The 16,618-nt window shown below is 39.1% G+C and overlaps 1 protein-coding gene across 7 annotated transcripts; it reads right to left on the bottom strand.

Moving 5' to 3' along the window:
* Positions 1-3,420: 3,420 nt before the first annotated feature.
* On the bottom strand, positions 3,421-14,466 carry tigara (TP53 induced glycolysis regulatory phosphatase a). 7 transcript variants are annotated; one of them, XM_046036443.1, is made up of 10 exons: positions 13,509-13,961; positions 12,853-12,927; positions 11,123-11,216; positions 9,972-10,358; positions 9,739-9,895; positions 6,378-6,415; positions 6,176-6,297; positions 5,760-5,837; positions 5,503-5,613; positions 3,421-4,511 (listed from the first exon to the last, which is right to left on the bottom strand). In XM_046036443.1, exons 5-10 carry the CDS (start codon positions 9,861-9,863, stop codon positions 4,122-4,124), a joined length of 864 nt encoding a protein of 287 aa, XP_045892399.1. In that variant the 5' UTR covers positions 9,864-9,895; positions 9,972-10,358; positions 11,123-11,216; positions 12,853-12,927; positions 13,509-13,961; the 3' UTR covers positions 3,421-4,121. The 7 variants fall into 7 exon arrangements, with proteins under 7 accessions (XP_045892399.1, XP_045892401.1, XP_045892398.1 ...); XM_046036445.1 differs by lacking the exons at positions 12,853-12,927; positions 13,509-13,961 and adding an exon at positions 14,241-14,466; XM_046036442.1 differs by lacking the exon at positions 12,853-12,927.
* Between the last annotated feature and the right edge of the window lie 2,152 nt (positions 14,467-16,618).

Genomic DNA, 16,618 nt, shown 5'->3' with positions numbered 1-16,618 from the left:
AAAGTTCCTGTAAATATCACTTACAGCTCAGATTGTAAATCATTGTAATCACAAGTTGCCTTCAAAATGTCCAATCAAAATTATATCATAAACGTTTTTATAACCATGTTATTATATACATTTGTCCTACATACGGTTTTTGTCAGGCGAAAGCATTCCATCTCTACAATGTCAACTTTAGAATATAATTGCTTTCGAAAGTTGATCAAAACTTATAGAAAGAATCGTGAAGTCAAGAGCTCAGGGAATTTTCTAATTTTTTAAATGAGGTAAAAACATTAAAATCACTCAAAATTAGGCCACAAATCTATCTAACAAAAGAAATATCTACTTTCGTGAAAGAAAGTGAGAGGCAGAGGACTGTGTGTACAGTTCATTAAGAAACGGGGTATGAGTCATTCTCCTTGGATGTCAGCCAACATACTTTGACACAACAGATTCAAATCTTCATTAAGAATCAGTAATTTATACCTAAGCTATAAAGGTATAATTTACTGACATGCGTGGACAATGTCAGGTTTAACAACAATCAACACAGGCTGATAAAGTGTGTGCCAGAATCAGACATGAGTAAAGTAGAATCTTCGTTGGGTTTTAAAAAAGTTTTTTTTTAGATAAGATAAATTGTATTTTTACCAGCTAGAACCTGCAGGAATTCCACCTCAGCAGCCTCTAACCGTGGAAAAACAGGTTGGCCATGAGTCATTTAAATGAGTTTGTCATGGTGAATGAGCTAGTTTAACGGCCCTCTGTTTAAATAGACCTGCTGGACTTTCTCCTCCTCCAGTAGCTGCCAGCACACCAAACTGAACAGTCGTGCTGTAAAGACACTATGGCATCCCCGTTATTCATGCAACCGGCTTTCTTCTCACTCATACTGATTGCCGTACATAAGTCTGTACCGGTGGATTGTACAACGAGGCTCCAAGACCAAGAACAACTTTTACAACACCAGCAGAGCAGCTTTAACACAGGAGCATATTCGGATACATCCGCTGGTACGGGAGGTTTCTACTTGGAGCTGAGCGGATCAATGAGAAAAGGCATTTACAGACACTTTCTGGGTAAGTCTGCCTATATGCAGAAAAACATAACTATTCCACTACATTTAGTCTATAAATTAAAAAAAATAAAAGTCTTTTAAATACTAAACGCATTTATGTCTTCATCCAGCTTAGTTCATTTCATTTTTTAGAGGGCAATATTCTAAAGTAATGGGTAAAACATGTTTGGAAAGACATTCAGCATGGCACATTTCTGGATAAACTTACAAATAAATTTGAATTTAGGTGTCCAAAGCATATTTTGCATGTCATCTATACAAGCTAACAAGACTTCTGGCAGCCAGTCACCTTCATGTTCAAACATGTTTCTAAAACTGTTCTATATATATATATATATATATATAGTATATGCACACTTCTTTTCATTTTTAAGTGATGATGGCATGTTTAAACCTGTTTGCTTACAGTTATTTTGCCAGCAACAACAGACACAAGCTACGTTGTGTCAGTATTTAATTTGAGAAGAAAACGGTTCCTCTGTATGGACTTAAAGGGAGATCTCTACAACTCTGTGAGTATTTTTTTTAGATGAACTTAAATTGAGTGAAGTCAGGAAATAAGTGCAGGGAAAACAGCAACATTAAACTTGTTTTATTTGGTTGTTTCTTTTTCCTTCTCAACAGAGGCAAAAGGACAGAGATTGTCTCTTCCAGTGCATTTGGTTAGATTTGGCAAACCACCGTGAAGTGCTCATGGGACGCCGGCTGCTCAAACTGGAGGGAGCAGAACTGCGAGTTGCTCACCAGGAGCCACCTGAACCTCCATTAGCCCTGGTGGAGAAGTTCTACTTGGTTAAGAGACAGAGGAGGAGTGAGTATGTGAACCCCTCTGATCCTTTAAGATCAGAGTCACATCCCTCACATTCTGCCAAGCCTGACCAGGATCAGGCTGGCGCTGTATCTAAAGAGACCATCACCTTCTGTGATGACCCCCTGCGGGTCTTACAGCCCAATGGGCCTGTCAGTCCTGTCAAGACTAATATTGCAGACCGGGCAGAACAAGACTAAGATACTGAACTTGGGTTTAATAAGTAAAAAGTCAAGAGGGGCTGCAAGTCTTTGTGTTTGTTCTGAAAACTCACTTTACATTTAACTGCACAGTGGGAGTAGATACTTCTTGACACCTTGTCCTGCATTTGTGGACCTCAGTATTCGTGAGAGCCATAGAATGACTTGTAACGAGCTGCTAGAGTCAAACTGATCCCAGAGGGTTTGTTATTTTATGAGGTCACACAAAAGCATTAAACAACTTCTGAGAAAAGAGATAGCATTTTATAAAAGCCTTGAATCAAATATTATTATATATTATATTTGTTTTGATGGAACTATTATGCTTTGTAATGGCCTCATAAAGAGTGTTACATAACGGCGGCTCTTCTGTTTGAATAGCAGGTGAAGGATAAGTCTGGCAACATTCGACATAATCACGCAGCAAGTTTGGTCCCGGTCCTGCTGTCCTTTAACCTCTTGTGTCAGTTAAATTTTAAACTTTGGGCCAGATGTGGCAATGTTTGTTTTGCATTTTTAAAAATGTGCAATTTGTAAGTAATTATGAGTATTTATAGGTTAATTTGTTGACGCAGTAATGCTTTAAAAACAGGAGTTTTAAAAGCAAACAAACTCGGGGAAAAAAAATCACCCGCCATTTGCAGCAATAAAGGACAGGATCAAATGATGTCAGGTGCCGGACACCAATAGTCACAGCAATTAAAAGGTATTTATTTATTGAAATATGTTAAATGACTTCCTTCCTAGCCTACTGTTTTATTATTTATATATTTCATCTTGTGTTATTTCTGATGTGGACAAATAAACTGTAACTATTCTGCTGAGTGTCTTGTCGGCTGTACTGTATACCATACTATATGTGTCCGTGAGGTAGCAGTATGACACAGCATGAAGGAATTGCACCCTTTAGAGACTCTGTCTTTAGTCGTTGCTTCCATGATCACATATATATGTAACTTCCTTTCTAGCAAATTGTAATGGGGGGAAAGAGAGGAACTGGGAATGAAAGCGGGTCTTGTGTCTTTTCCTCTTCGCTTGTATTCATGTTTTCTTTGGGGTCCATTAAAACAAGGGGAAATCACCTGTACATGCCTCAGCAAAGTTTCTTTTCAACATTCCTGACCAGGTTACGGTGATCACAATTAACAATGTCTCACAAACATTTTGGCCCTGACTTACTAGAACAACAAATAAATGGCTGCACATTATTTTGCCCACCAACCAATTATTTTCCAAGTAAAAGGCCACAAAAACCACATGGTTATTAAGCACACAGCCAATTGGTTATGTAACTGGCAAACATTAGCCCTGAACAAACAATGTCCAAATGAGATCAATGCAGACGAGAATGTAAATGAAGAAGCACTTTTACTGAAATGAAAACGTTCCAGGCTGTGTGTCCATATAAAGACAAATGAGAACCAGCGTAGACTGAATGTGGATGTTTTATCAGAAAAAGACTTCTTCTATTCCTGTTGGCAGGTTTCCACAGCTACATTTCCTTCTTTAAGAAGAAAACTAAACGGCTCAAGTCTGACAGTATTCCTACATAATGAAGTGTTTCAATTACAGATTCCCAGTGACAACAGCCATTGAATCTGTTTGTGCTTGTTGACCAAGTGTTAACACACAACAATGACAAAGTCAACACTGTTACAGTTGCAACATATGCACTATATGTATTATTTAATCTATATCTTGGTCAGTATAAACTGGATTTCTGAATTCAGTTAATTTAAGTATTGTGTAATGTTTTCTTAACATACTGCCACTGTTAAACTATACAATAATAAACAGCACCTCAACACCTGACATACACGTTTTTAAAAAAATAATTCTGTTGTCAAAACATGCTTATATTGAGCAAACAAGACAAAACTTTGGCGTCAATTTTAAAATTTGAATAAACTGTACTGTGAGGTGATTGAGCACCAAATGAAAAATAAATACAGAACCTCTAAATAACATAACCTACAATATTATCAAACTCAGTGTTGAGTCTCTTAGTTATCTCTTTTACATTTCTTAAAAACCTCCGTTCATCTAGCTCCTACTGTGTGACATGGTCCCCTCTGTGAACAAACACACAGCGGATCCCTGACAATTTGAACCTGTCGTCCTCTTTTGTCATGATTAATATAAACCGACACAGACCTGTGTTAGGACTCAAAGAGAACATATGTGCTTTGTCAGAACCCGGAGGCAAGGAGCAATGTAACTCCTCCACAAAGTAGCGCACTGCCACACACATGTAGGCCCCATGGGTGACAACCAAAGCATGGACAGGGAGGCCCCTGACCCCATCGTCTGCCTTTCCCTCCACAGGAGACGTTTCTGGTGGAGTGGATGAGGAGGTTTCATCCCCCCCTCTGTCGTGCCAGTGTTCGACCCCAATCTGCTGGAGCACTTTCTCCAAAAATGCTTTGACCCGCTCCTTCACCTGAACAGAGCAAACATCTGTTACAAACTTCACTGTGCTTCTCTTGCATTTGCTTTCTACGCACACGCAGACACAGTCCTCCCACACAGCCTCTAACAGAAATAGCACAAAGCCAAGTGGTGACTTTTAAATCAGGTGTAGTGACGAACACTCTTGTTGGACAGTGGAAGGGCATGCTCTTTGACCCTCCTGATTCACAGCAAGTGCTCTGGCAGATAGAAAAGAAATAAAATCATGTGGATGCAAAGATGCCCTGAGCATGTGTACGCCCATGCAGAGAAAGTGATTTACTGAGGAGATAAGTGTTTTCTGTCACTCAGTAGTGGTGTGTGTACATTGTTTCACGGAATTCAGATCGGATGGTCGGATCCAGATTGGGAGTGCAACAGATGAGTGTCCCATTTTCCCAAAGCATCTTAAGGTCAAGATGATCTTTCCAATTGTAAGTCTGTGGGCTAAAATAATTTTAGTATTAAAGGTTCAATACCAAGAAAATGATTTGAAAAAAAATCTAAAGATTTTCATTCACCCTGCAGTGTTTGGCAGTGCAGAAGGTTTTGGTTTTATAAGGCAACATTTATGGATATCTATCCTTCCAGAAGCAAGGTCCTTGTCAAATTAAAGTCTTTGGTATTTCATTATGAGATATGATGATGAGTCGATACTGATATACATACGGAATTACTGCTATGGAGCAACATGTTTTATTTTCAGTGTGGGAATATCAATAAGAGCACATTAAAACATGAAAATCACATCAGTATGTAATAAATAACTTAAAAGTTTTTGCTTTAACACAGTTATTGGCACCCTGTGTAGAGCATGACTTGCTGTAAAGAGCCAAGCATCACAACTAACTATAAGCTTCTAAGAAGAGAAAGAGAGCAAAGAGAGATATACAAATACAATACTAAAAACATAATTACACATAATTAATGAAACGAGAAACAGATACTTGACCCTTCTACAACAGCTACCACCCAAGCCTCACCTGCTCCTGGGTCTCCCCCTTTGGAGGGGTGAAGCCTGGAAACGACTGACCAGCCGCCTTGGCCATCTCCCTCACATCTTGCACCCGTCCGCCCTCTGCTGTCCCGAAGCTCTGAAAAATAACAAGTCATTGACTGGATGACTCAGGTTTATTTATCAATAAGTAAATATATCTACTTTCTATGTAAGGACATGTTTATGTGAGAAAAAAACTTCTGCGATAAAGTTGTAAAATCACAAAAAAGATATGCTACTCACAATCTCTTTAAGTAAAGGGTCACACGCCATCTGTAGACCAGAACAGCTGCTGTTGTGTTTCATTATTGTTTCAGCAGTCTGGAAGAAATAATACACAATCATCTCATCACATAGTGACATTCTGTGACATACTGCTGTTAGCGCTCTACAGAAAGAAGAGGGGATGTTTTCCCAGATGTGAGTTTCTTGATTTAAAGACACTGTTTGCTGTTTTTTATGATTTATACTAACTAACTATCACTCTATGATTAATATTGCTCACAGGAACAAATGTCATAAAGTGAGATGATGAATACATCATTAGTATTTCTATTACATCTGATCACACAGTAGAATAAGCAAACCTGCAGTGTTTTGATTCAGTTTTCATCTTAAGATTCAGAGCTTGCTCCTACTCTAAAACTAAAGCATCGTACCTGCTGGGCCCGAATCATGTCACTGACAAACACGTTGCTGAACTTGACATCTTTCAGGTAACGGCCTGCAGCGTCGGCCTGCTGCAGGCCGATCTCAGACAAAGGTGAATCTATAGCCTGGCCTGTGTGGAGGAAAAGGGATGAGTAAGTATGAGTTTTTGATCTCATGTTTTGAGTGAATATATCTTCAATCAAACTCTACCTTGTAGCAGGCCATCTTTATTGTACTGTGTTTCTCCACTGCAAGAAAAAAATAATTTATCAATGTCAAAGTACAGGAGGTAATGTCATTAACAGATTAAAGAAGCTCAGAGAGAGACTGTCAATTTTAATTAATTTCTCTTATCATTGATATACGTAATAGAGCCCGACCGATATGGGATTTTTAAAACCCATACCAATTTGGATATTTGAGGAATTTAAAATCCAATATATCGGGCAATATTCTTTTCTCTTTTTTTTTTTTTCCAGAAACACATAACATAAACAAAGTTCATCTCTAACATTTGTTATATTTTATGAGACCTCACCAAGTTAACATGAGATAATACAGTTTAAAAAGTGTTTTTTTAAATATTGTTATAAGTAGTACTTTGAACAAAAGTACAGCTGATTATGTCAGCTGGTTGCTGTATGGTAGTTGCAGAGCGCCCTCTGTTGGACAAACTATGCAACAACAACAATCATGACATGTTTGAAGGATCCCCCTTCCTCTCTCCGTTTCTTTTTTAATTGTCATTTATCAAGTGTTATAAACAGCAATATCAATTTATCAGGAATTTGCTGATATGGGCCGATTATACTGGTAGGCCGATTCATCAGTCAGATTCTGTTTCGCAGAAGGACATTTTAGTAGGGCAGATGGTCAAACCTGGCTCCTGTCGTTGCAGGACTATAGCCACTGCTCCACTATAGTTATACTCTTTATTAGAAGTTACTTTGGCAGTGTTAAATACGAATGCAACAAATGATTATTTCATCACTAATTACTTTTTGATTTGATAAACTAAACGTTAAGTTAATGAAACATCAGAAAATAGTGAAAATGCCTTTCACAATTTCCTAGAGCCCGAGATAATTGAAATTCTTGAAATGGCTTGTTTTGCCTGACCAACAGTCCAAAACCTGAAAATAACGTAATTTACAATTAAATAAAAAAGATGCAAATCTTTACATTTGAGAAGCTGGAATCATTTTTTTGTCTGATTATTGACTTAATTATTAAAATATCAAAATGATTTCCAGCTAAATTTCACCTGCAATGTCCTAAAGATTCTGGTATTCATTTTATAAGAGGGGGCAGACCTTCATTCCTTGATAAATTCTGATCTCTGGTGGTCCCGAGGAGACACTGCAGCGTCCACAGACCACAGTCTGAACCAGGATTGAATGAACTGAGTAGGCCTACTTATGAAATAAGGTGGACTGGGACAGTGGAACAAAGTTCATATGTGTTTGCTAGCTGCTCAGCTGAATCTGTCCCTGTGTACAGATAGCTATGATGCTGATGTTATTACAAAATCAGGCTAGGTTAAAAATAGAGGCTGCCCTGACACTGCCAGGAGCTCTTTGTACATGTCAGTAATGTAATGGTACACTATGTGACTATGACTATGTGACACCCATGCTAGGGTTTGCGACTAAGCTAAAGCTAAATAAATGCAGACAGACTTAGGTCATGTCACTAACTAGTTTTAAAATAGGCTACCGGTAAGTTACTAGGCTTCACGAAGAAGCCTACACAATATATCAACATAATGTGACTATATTACAAAAGTACTTTATCATAACTAGGTAAAAGTTAGGTCCACGGAGAGGATATAAAAATGTTTATTGGTTTATTCATGCATATAGCAGCAATACACGGAGCCTCTGCGCCAAACTCAATGTAAGAATCAAATGCACTTACTGTCGAACCAGGGTTAACCCAAATGTTAGCGCTTTCATGCTCTGGAAGTTAACGATGGAATAATAACGCACTGGCGGTGCGGTAGTTTGAAGACGAGTGCAGAAAGTGTATGCGTCTCGCGCATGGTCTCGCGCCTTGAAAGGAAATTAAGTTTACGTTCACAGAAATGTGTCCCACTCCGGTCTATAGGGCTGGAAGGAGCCACAGATTTTATATAAGGAACAGTGAATGATTGCGTTACTTTCACAGCAACGCAATCATCTTACCTGAAGAGAGGCTATGAAATCCTTAATGTCCGCGATTCGAGCGCACCACATTGGTGAATTTAGCGTTAGGATAAGACAACGCCCGGTTTTCAAAAGTGTTAACTTTTATATACCAAATATGTATATGGAAATTCCTTTATTATATTCGCAGGAGCCTGTCCCCTAAAAGTAAAAAAAAAAAAATCTGACAAAAAATATAATTAAATATTGTGGAAATTAATGGAAAAACAGTAAATAAATAATTCCTGACAACAACAGACATTTGAGTTCAGGAACTATGACTCCACACAGACCGATTTTTTTTACCCTATCAATTTAGAGATTTTCCAAAGTAAAAGTCCCATATTTTTACCATGGCTTACTTTGTGAAATTTGAGGCGCTGTAAAAACACAATTGCTCTATAATTTTACATAGCATGGAACGTTATTTTTAGGCTACTTATGTTACTTATACTTTCACATGTTTTATTGCCGGCAAAAAACTGAATGGACATTGAATGAAAAGGAAGTTTCATGGACACTATAATATTTGGCCACTTTAAAGCTACTGCAGATCCCACAAAGGAATACTTCCGGATTTCAATGTAAAGGATGGCATGGGCTTTCATTATTTGCTATTAAGGAACACAACAATGCATGTTCGTTCAAAAATTAAAGTAAGCAAACTGGTGGAGTCCATTACAATTAGTTTTTGAGTAATCAGATTGTTTTTTTGATATTGGACAGTAATCCAAAGCTTAAGAAATTGTATTGATTAATACAGTTACATTGATATGGTTAAATATAGAGAAAGAAATGTAGCCTGTATTACAATATCATACCTGACTTATTAATTTAATTTAATTGTATTTTATTCCAGCCTTTCTGTCCAGCTGAGGGAAAAGAGGTGTTCCGCTCCGTCCTGAACACAGACTGAACATCCATGAGGTACCATATTTTGCTCACACATAGCAACTTGGCAATCACAAGGTAGCCCCGCATTAAAGCCTCCCCTGCTTTCTGGTCTATTTTCCTCTAAATGGGACCATAATTTACTAAATGAACATCATACTGTGTTGAAGAAGACTAGCGACTGAGACCATGAAATCATTAGAAAAGTGTTTACTGAAGTAATAGATCAGCTGAGAAGTAGCCACATTTTCTCATAGACTTCTATACGATCCAGTGGAGCCGCCCCCTGCTGGCTGTTAGAGAGAATGCAGGTTTGAAGCTTCACTTTTCAAACCTGGAGGTTCCTTCTTGGTGAAGACACAGAGCTGCCTTCTGGTTTCACAAATCAGACACATTAAATATCAAATTTTCCATTGTACTTTTGGACCAATCAAAGAACGAGACGCAGATTCAGGTTGTCCTCACACAGAGGAGCAGGTGGAGGTGGGGCTACGTACTGACGCACTGCTGGAGGTGCTCTCCTCCTCATTGTTGGGGGGTGGAGCCACTTCTTTCCGGGAGCCAGGCGATGGGGCTGGAGCCTTACGGCGGGACTTGGGAGGCTTGGTCTGGGAGTCTTCATACTCCTCCGCCCGGGCGAACAGGTCGATGTACCTGCAGGAGGAGGAAGTCGTATTATTAGCCGCCGCAGTGATGTCACCCGTCAGTGTGTGTGTGACTGCGTGCGTACCTTATCTTGTGGACCTTGTCACAGCTGGCCTGAACGGCCAGTTCAGAAGTGCTTTCAGGAGTTTGTACATGAGTTACATAAACATTTAGCTGACGCTTTTATTCAAAGCTACTTACAATAGCTTTATATGTCAGAGGTCGCATGCCCCTGGAGCAACTAGGGGTAAAGTGTCCAGGTCAGGGACACGTTGGTGTACGTGTCACAATGGGGAATTAAACCCGGGTCTCTCACACCAAAGGCATATGTCTTATCCACTGTTCCATCACCACCCCCAGAGAAACAGACAAATCCATCCACAGCCACCTTTCACTTTGGCTGAAGCGGACCGCACCAGGAGCGTCAGTGACCACAGTGAGGAGTGTCAGCAATGTCTGGTTCATCTTTGCACTGCAAAATACAAATAATCCAATTATGAGAATAATTATAAAAGAAAGCTAGCACTGCGTACTCATTGGTGCCCCCCGCACACTTAAAAGCATATTTTTTTTAGTTTTCCCAAGCCTGTTTTGATACAATACTCACATGCCAAAATGTTAAGAGTTACTGGTGGTGATTCCTTCTGTCTATACTGACTCTATAACGCTTTATAATCTGACTCAACTGTAAGAGAATGAGGACAAAATTCTAAAGTTCATTATAAACAGTTATGAGACTTCAGCAGTCTGACTTAGACAAGCCACAAAACATATCCTAAGTATTTTTAGAAGTTAGTCTTTGTGTGTTTACTTGCTGAGCTTCAGCAGTGGGACACTTCCTTCCAACAGTAAACCTACACAATGACCTAACAACAATATCCATTTAATTTTTTAACTAGACTGCTTAAGCCTTATTTAGCTTCAACTAAACTTAGCTTGGGAAACATTTTTCATGAAAGGAGAAGAGTGGATTTGTGCCTAACTTCTAGCAATTTGACCATGCCTATGAAGGGGAAGCTAATAGCCAACAGTAACCCTTTCACTGTACATATCATATTTTAGCATTGTTTTGAGATAGACTACAAAAAACCACAAACCTATCCTTTCATCTCTTTAAACCTGTCAGTTGCTGGAAGAGGTATTCAAGTTGGTTTTCTGTAGTACATTTCATTACATCTACATTTCATATTACTTGTCATTGATATTGACATTTCTGTGAGTACACTGAGTACTTACATTGCAGGTTTTGAAGACATCAGTCATCCGCCAGCAGGTTCACTGGGAGGCCTCGGAGGGTCGGATGGCATCTCATGTGTACCTCGTGTTGTTCCTAGATTGACAATCAAAATAAAAATAATTATACAAATATTTTTACAGCACATCAAGACATAAAGTGTAACAGTTCTACCAATGTAATTCTAAAATAATATTAATAGTAATATTGATAGCAATAACAACAAATCCATCCAGCTGCAACTACTAAAAGACAAGTCAAAACAAACACAGTGACTCAAATAATGGGTGAGAAACAGAAGCTAACTATAACCTTAAACATGACAATAGATGATTTGGAAGCCAGTGCACTAGGCCTGGACCCAAATATTCGACTATTTCTTCATTGGGTTGGTTTTCAGTTTTGGGATGTGGAGATTCGCACAAGCACTTACAATTCTGTCCCTCACAATGCTGCGCACACAAGCTTGCACTGTCCTTTTCAGTTTCTTTCTTGCTGTATCATGCAGCGACAGACACATACATCTGCCCACTTTCAACTTTTATTTCAGCTTTATGTTTTACTGCCCGAAAAACACAGCTCGCGTTTTGAACTTTTTCACCCATGATTCTATGGTAACAACCGCAGTTGAGCAGCTTGTGGAGAAGGCCTATAGTACATCTCTCTCTGTTTGTGTCTCTGCAACTGTCAGTAGACCGTATGGCGCCTGATCATGGATGGAGTTGGTCTCTTGGACAGATAGAAAAATAAAAAGTCATGCTCAGCACATAAAATCTGAGCGAAATTGAAGATTTTCTGTCTTGGGTTATGCGTTCAGAGCAGCCCAGGAATTTAAAAATAAGCTTGTAAATTGCATTTAAAGTGATCATGTACCGGAAAACTGCAAATGAGACAATTGAAAGTAGCTGGCATTGAAAAGAAAGGAAAATGCAGGGTCATCCTGCAAATTTATTTAACCTAACTTAGGTTTTGCTGCATCAAAATGGAAGATTGTGTGGGTAAGAATTGAGTTTGCCAATCAAATATATTTTACACTAGACTAATTGTGTAATATTTCATCATTTGGCTTCTATCTGAAGCAACATTCCCACGCCAACACAGACCCTTGTGTTTTTTCTCAACAGTGCCATTTTTGGTCTGAACAGGGTTGAGACAGAATTTCAGTCAGGTACTAAATAGTTTAAGAACCATAAAGGAGTCATTCAACCATCTCATCATAAGTTTATAACAGCCTTTAACAGAGCCTACAGTGAAAAATGTTTACACTTCATGCTCTATAAGATCTACAGTTTTCTCTGCTTTTGATCACTGCCAATCATTTCTGAAAGAAATCTATGAGAATTTTAAATTGCTAAATATTCATATTCATTATAAAAATCTCACAGTCACAGCTGGACTAATGCACTTTTCTAAAACAGTACAATATCCCCTCTACGTCTCAAGTTAGGGCTAAACTATCTTCTTTCATGTTAAAATGTGAAATGTTGCTGACTCCAGTTCTAGCAATGTAGTATTTTTATATCCTCAGTATGTCTAATTAGCAAGCCAGTAATTGACACAGAAATATGCAAGTTGATAACATTCTTTGGATAGCTGTAGTGGCACTCAATACTCTGATCCTGTGAGAGCAAATATAACAAACAACAGATTTCCATTGAGCCCAGTCAACAAGAACATCATCAAATGCTGATTTTCTTAAAAAATTCAATATGTTATAATTGATCTGACTCACCAATATCAGAGCTGCTTTCGCAAGTCAGGTGATTTTGGGCATTATGAAATTCATTCAGCAGCACTCTCTACAGTCCTTAATAGGCACACAATATATGAACAACAACTTTTGATTAGTTTACAAAATAAAGGCCATGTAAACACTTCTCACAAGCATGTGATATGGGCATGGAGTTTATTGTTGTGATAAATGTATTTAATCTTAAAGACTTAGTTACCAGTTTATTTGGTAAATCTAGCTAAATTTAATGTAGTCTAATCCAACATTTCTGCAATAAATCCTCCCTTCATAAAAATGATAATGTTCAGTTTTTGTTGCAACTGTATGTATGTTTCTGATATTTTGTCTTTCCCATTTATATCAGTGAGGCCATGCTAATAAAAAAAAATAAAATAAAAAAAATAAAAAAGAGACTCAGCTGTTAATAACGCAATACAGTTCACCAGACCACAAACTACATCTGCCAAAATGAACGAATAATATTTAATTTAAATAAAAACTGAACATGATGGCGCAATGGACAAGATGCCTGCCTTTGGTGTGAGAGACCCAGGACCGATGCAGTGCAAAGTGAGCTTCAGTTACCTAATTGTGTTAGCCAGCTAACTTCAAGTAACAGTGGCCTTTCTGTTTAAAAACAGAAATATTTCACTTACCAGACCAAATCGCGTGTAACAAGGAGCAACCCCAGATGGAAAATCATAAGTGTTTGTGACTGTCTGGAAAGGTTTCAGCCACGGCGTTACGTTAGCATAACAGGAATGCGGCGAACTGATCCACAATTTTGTGACGTTCGAAGCTGGGACGTCAGCGCTCACGCGTAATGTCATGTATATGTTGGCGGCAACACGCATTTTGTGAAAGTAAAACGAGCGTCGACGTTGCATGGCCATCCACATTGCAACATCCCGTCACTGAACTGTGGTAAGTCTCTCCTACATGTTAAACCATTGTTTTGTATTTGAACAGAAGCAGTGTTGTAGAATAACTTGATATTGATGTTCACCATGAACTCCAGCTGGCTGGTTTTATCTTTAAACAGAATTCCGAAGGGCTAAAGTGACCGAGTTGACAGCTAGCTTAAGTGTGCCATTAAATTGAGAAGCTAAGTAACTTACTAGTTAATGTCAAACTAGACCGTGTTGGCAAGAGGTAACGTTAACATTTTCATGGGGGAAGAGTGATTTTGTTGTAATATTTGGAATCTTTCATATCAGTTAAAATGTCCATGTGTGAGGAGTTGGCTAACATTAAACAAGCTAACTTAAGCTTGATGTACTGTAGATTTCCCTGCCTAACAATTCGCGGGCATTCTTACAAGGACGTAGCAAATTAGTGTAGCATGAATAAGTAACTGCCTATTTAGTAGTAAGTAGTGTTAACGTTACCTTACTGATTTACTTTAACAGCTGTTGCGTTTTGAGAAAGGATCGAGAGGCTCTGTCCAAAATTAACAAAAAGATTTAATTACAAAATTGGTGAATAAAAAGATGGCATTACAGAACAAACAAATAACACTGCAGTGGACTGAAAAGTTGGTCCTCCTTTCAGATTTACAGCTTTCAGTCAAGTCCTAACAGACTAAGCTAAAGCCGCCTCCAGCAGTGGACTGAAAAGCTGCTTCTCCTCTCAAATCCACAGTTTACTGTCCGGATTCTCACAAAATTAGTTGTTTATATCCTCCAGGTATGTGGGCGGGTCCTTTTGCCTCCACATGGCTTAGGTCCATAGTCATTGGTTGTTTGGTTGGTTTCTTTGTCACCCAATAAGGAAGGGTGTACCATTATTACTTTTGGTCAGACAAAAGAGCGCCGATCCCAGACGTGAAACCCCTCTTTATTCTCCAGGAATAAACAGTCTTTTGCTCTAAACTAATCATAGAGAACAACAGGGATTTTCTACAAAATGGTTGACACCCTATCTTAAGTGTCAATGAAACAGTTAAAACAAAACAGTCCTTCTGGCACTAAACAAAGAGGTGTCAGTTTTCTTCACATTACAAAGAGGATACAAACAATGGTTTAATCAACATTCTGATGCAATCATCTGGACTAAAATCCAGCAGTTTATATTTTAAAGAAAACAGAAAACACTGAAATACATTTGGTAAAAAATGTCAGCTTTGTTGTAACTTTTTAAACTCTACACAGCCCTTTCAAAAGTGTGTTTGGCATTCATGTTAACTAGTTAAATTAATCTTGCTTTGTTAATGCTTGTATGTTGTTCCTGAAATGTAAGTTGCTTTGGATAAAACCGTCTACCAAATAAGTAAACGTAAAATTGATAGTCTTGTCTCAGTAATGCCCAGTTAAAGAAACATTGCTAGAGGTGGTGGTCTTGGCAAACTGTTACGTTTCTTTTAGGGATGGGTATTAAATGAAATTTAAATTATTAAAGATTGTAATGTTGGTATTGATAAGCTGCAACGTTACTGGTTCTTTTATCTCTGCATCTAAGTTTTGGTATAAGTTAGTTTAATATAATGCTGCAGCATCTGCCTCATACACACCAAGCAAAGTCAGCAGACCTTAGCGCTGAAAGGGCGGTGGGGCAAGTAAAGTGAACCAGGTGGAGTGTATTCCACTTGTATAATAAATACATTTAGTCATTTAACTCATGCTTTTATCCAAAGCGACTTACAATTGCTATATATGTAAAAGTTGGCACGCCTCTGGAACAACTAGGAGTTAAGTGTCTTGCTGAGGGACACATTGATAGATGTTGAAATCGAACGCAGGTCTCTCACACCAGAGGCATGTGTCTTATCTACTGCTCCACAACCAATAAGTATGCTCATTATTGTATGTAGACTTATTTAGCTGTTGGGTGTACTTTATTCAAAATCTTACTCTACTTGTTATTCACAGATGTGGTAATAACAATGTTCCAAAATTATGTGGAATTGCACATTTCTTTATTGGAAAATTTTTACACTTTACACCCTGTGAAAGCATGTTTTAATCCCCACGGACATTATTTTTATTATTATTTCCAAATGTACCTGCTTTGCACCTGCCTCGACGTCTCCCTGCACTCACTCACACACACCTTTACCTCTGGTCTCTCACTGCAAACACACCAGGTTTCCCCACCTCTCTCTCCCTGTCTGCTCCCCTGAGGTTCCCCTTCGAGGGAACTCGAACTGCGTCGGTTACGACACTATGGGAACGCCTCTAGGCGAAGCAGGTCTGAACGTGAATGAAATCACTCCAATCCTATTGGCTTGTTGCTAGAATGGTACGGTGTGACGGAATAACCGGAGGAGTATAAAGCACACCTGTACACACTCATCATTAGCTTTTTTTTATTCAGCAGGCGCTCTGTATGTTGTTTGAAGAAAGCTCCAGTCCTACAAGCAGTGTGTCTTACCTGAAGAAGAAGTCTACCAGCATGTCCGGCAACCAGATGTACAGAAGGTGTGTTTTTTCTTGCCCTCGGTACATCACGGATGGAGATTCTCATGAGATGTGTGTCTCATGTTTGGGGATGGAGCACGCACGGGCAGCTCTCGAGGGGGCTGCCTGCGCCCGTTGCGAAGCCCTTTCCGTGCGGGTACTGAGGTACAGCATGGCTCTCTTTTCCGAGGATGGCCGGATGTGTTTTCCCTGTGGCGCGGGCCCTGTGGCCGCTGAGGCGGCCCGGCGGCTTCACTCATAGGGTTCACAGCGTGATCTGTCGGAGGATTTCGGGACGGCTGAGGCTTTTTCCCGACCTTCATCCGCTGGCTCCGACGCTTCCTTTCCTCGTTCGGGAGCCCGTTCTCGGC

This window comes from Micropterus dolomieu, linkage group LG22 (genome assembly GCF_021292245.1).
Source record: "Micropterus dolomieu isolate WLL.071019.BEF.003 ecotype Adirondacks linkage group LG22, ASM2129224v1, whole genome shotgun sequence".
NCBI lineage: Eukaryota > Metazoa > Chordata > Actinopteri > Centrarchiformes > Centrarchidae > Micropterus > Micropterus dolomieu.
The sequence above is the reverse complement of the archived record's forward strand: the minus strand, read 5'-3'. Positions and strand labels throughout refer to the sequence as shown.

What these genes read in the sequence shown, in the direction of transcription:
- tigara (XM_046036445.1), bottom strand. Translation starts at nt 9,863, where the DNA reads ATGAAGACTCCCAGACCAAGCCTCCCAAGTCCCGCCGTAAGGCTCCAG. An exon ending in GCACCTCCAGCAGTGCGTCA is followed by an intron (nt 6,416 to 9,738) that starts GTACGTAGCCCC and finishes TTTTTCTTGCAG; the next exon opens with TGGAGAAACACAGTACAATA. An exon ending in ACCCTTTACTTAAAGAGATT is followed by an intron (nt 5,614 to 5,759) that starts GTGAGTAGCATA and finishes GTTATTTTTCAG; the next exon opens with AGCTTCGGGACAGCAGAGGG.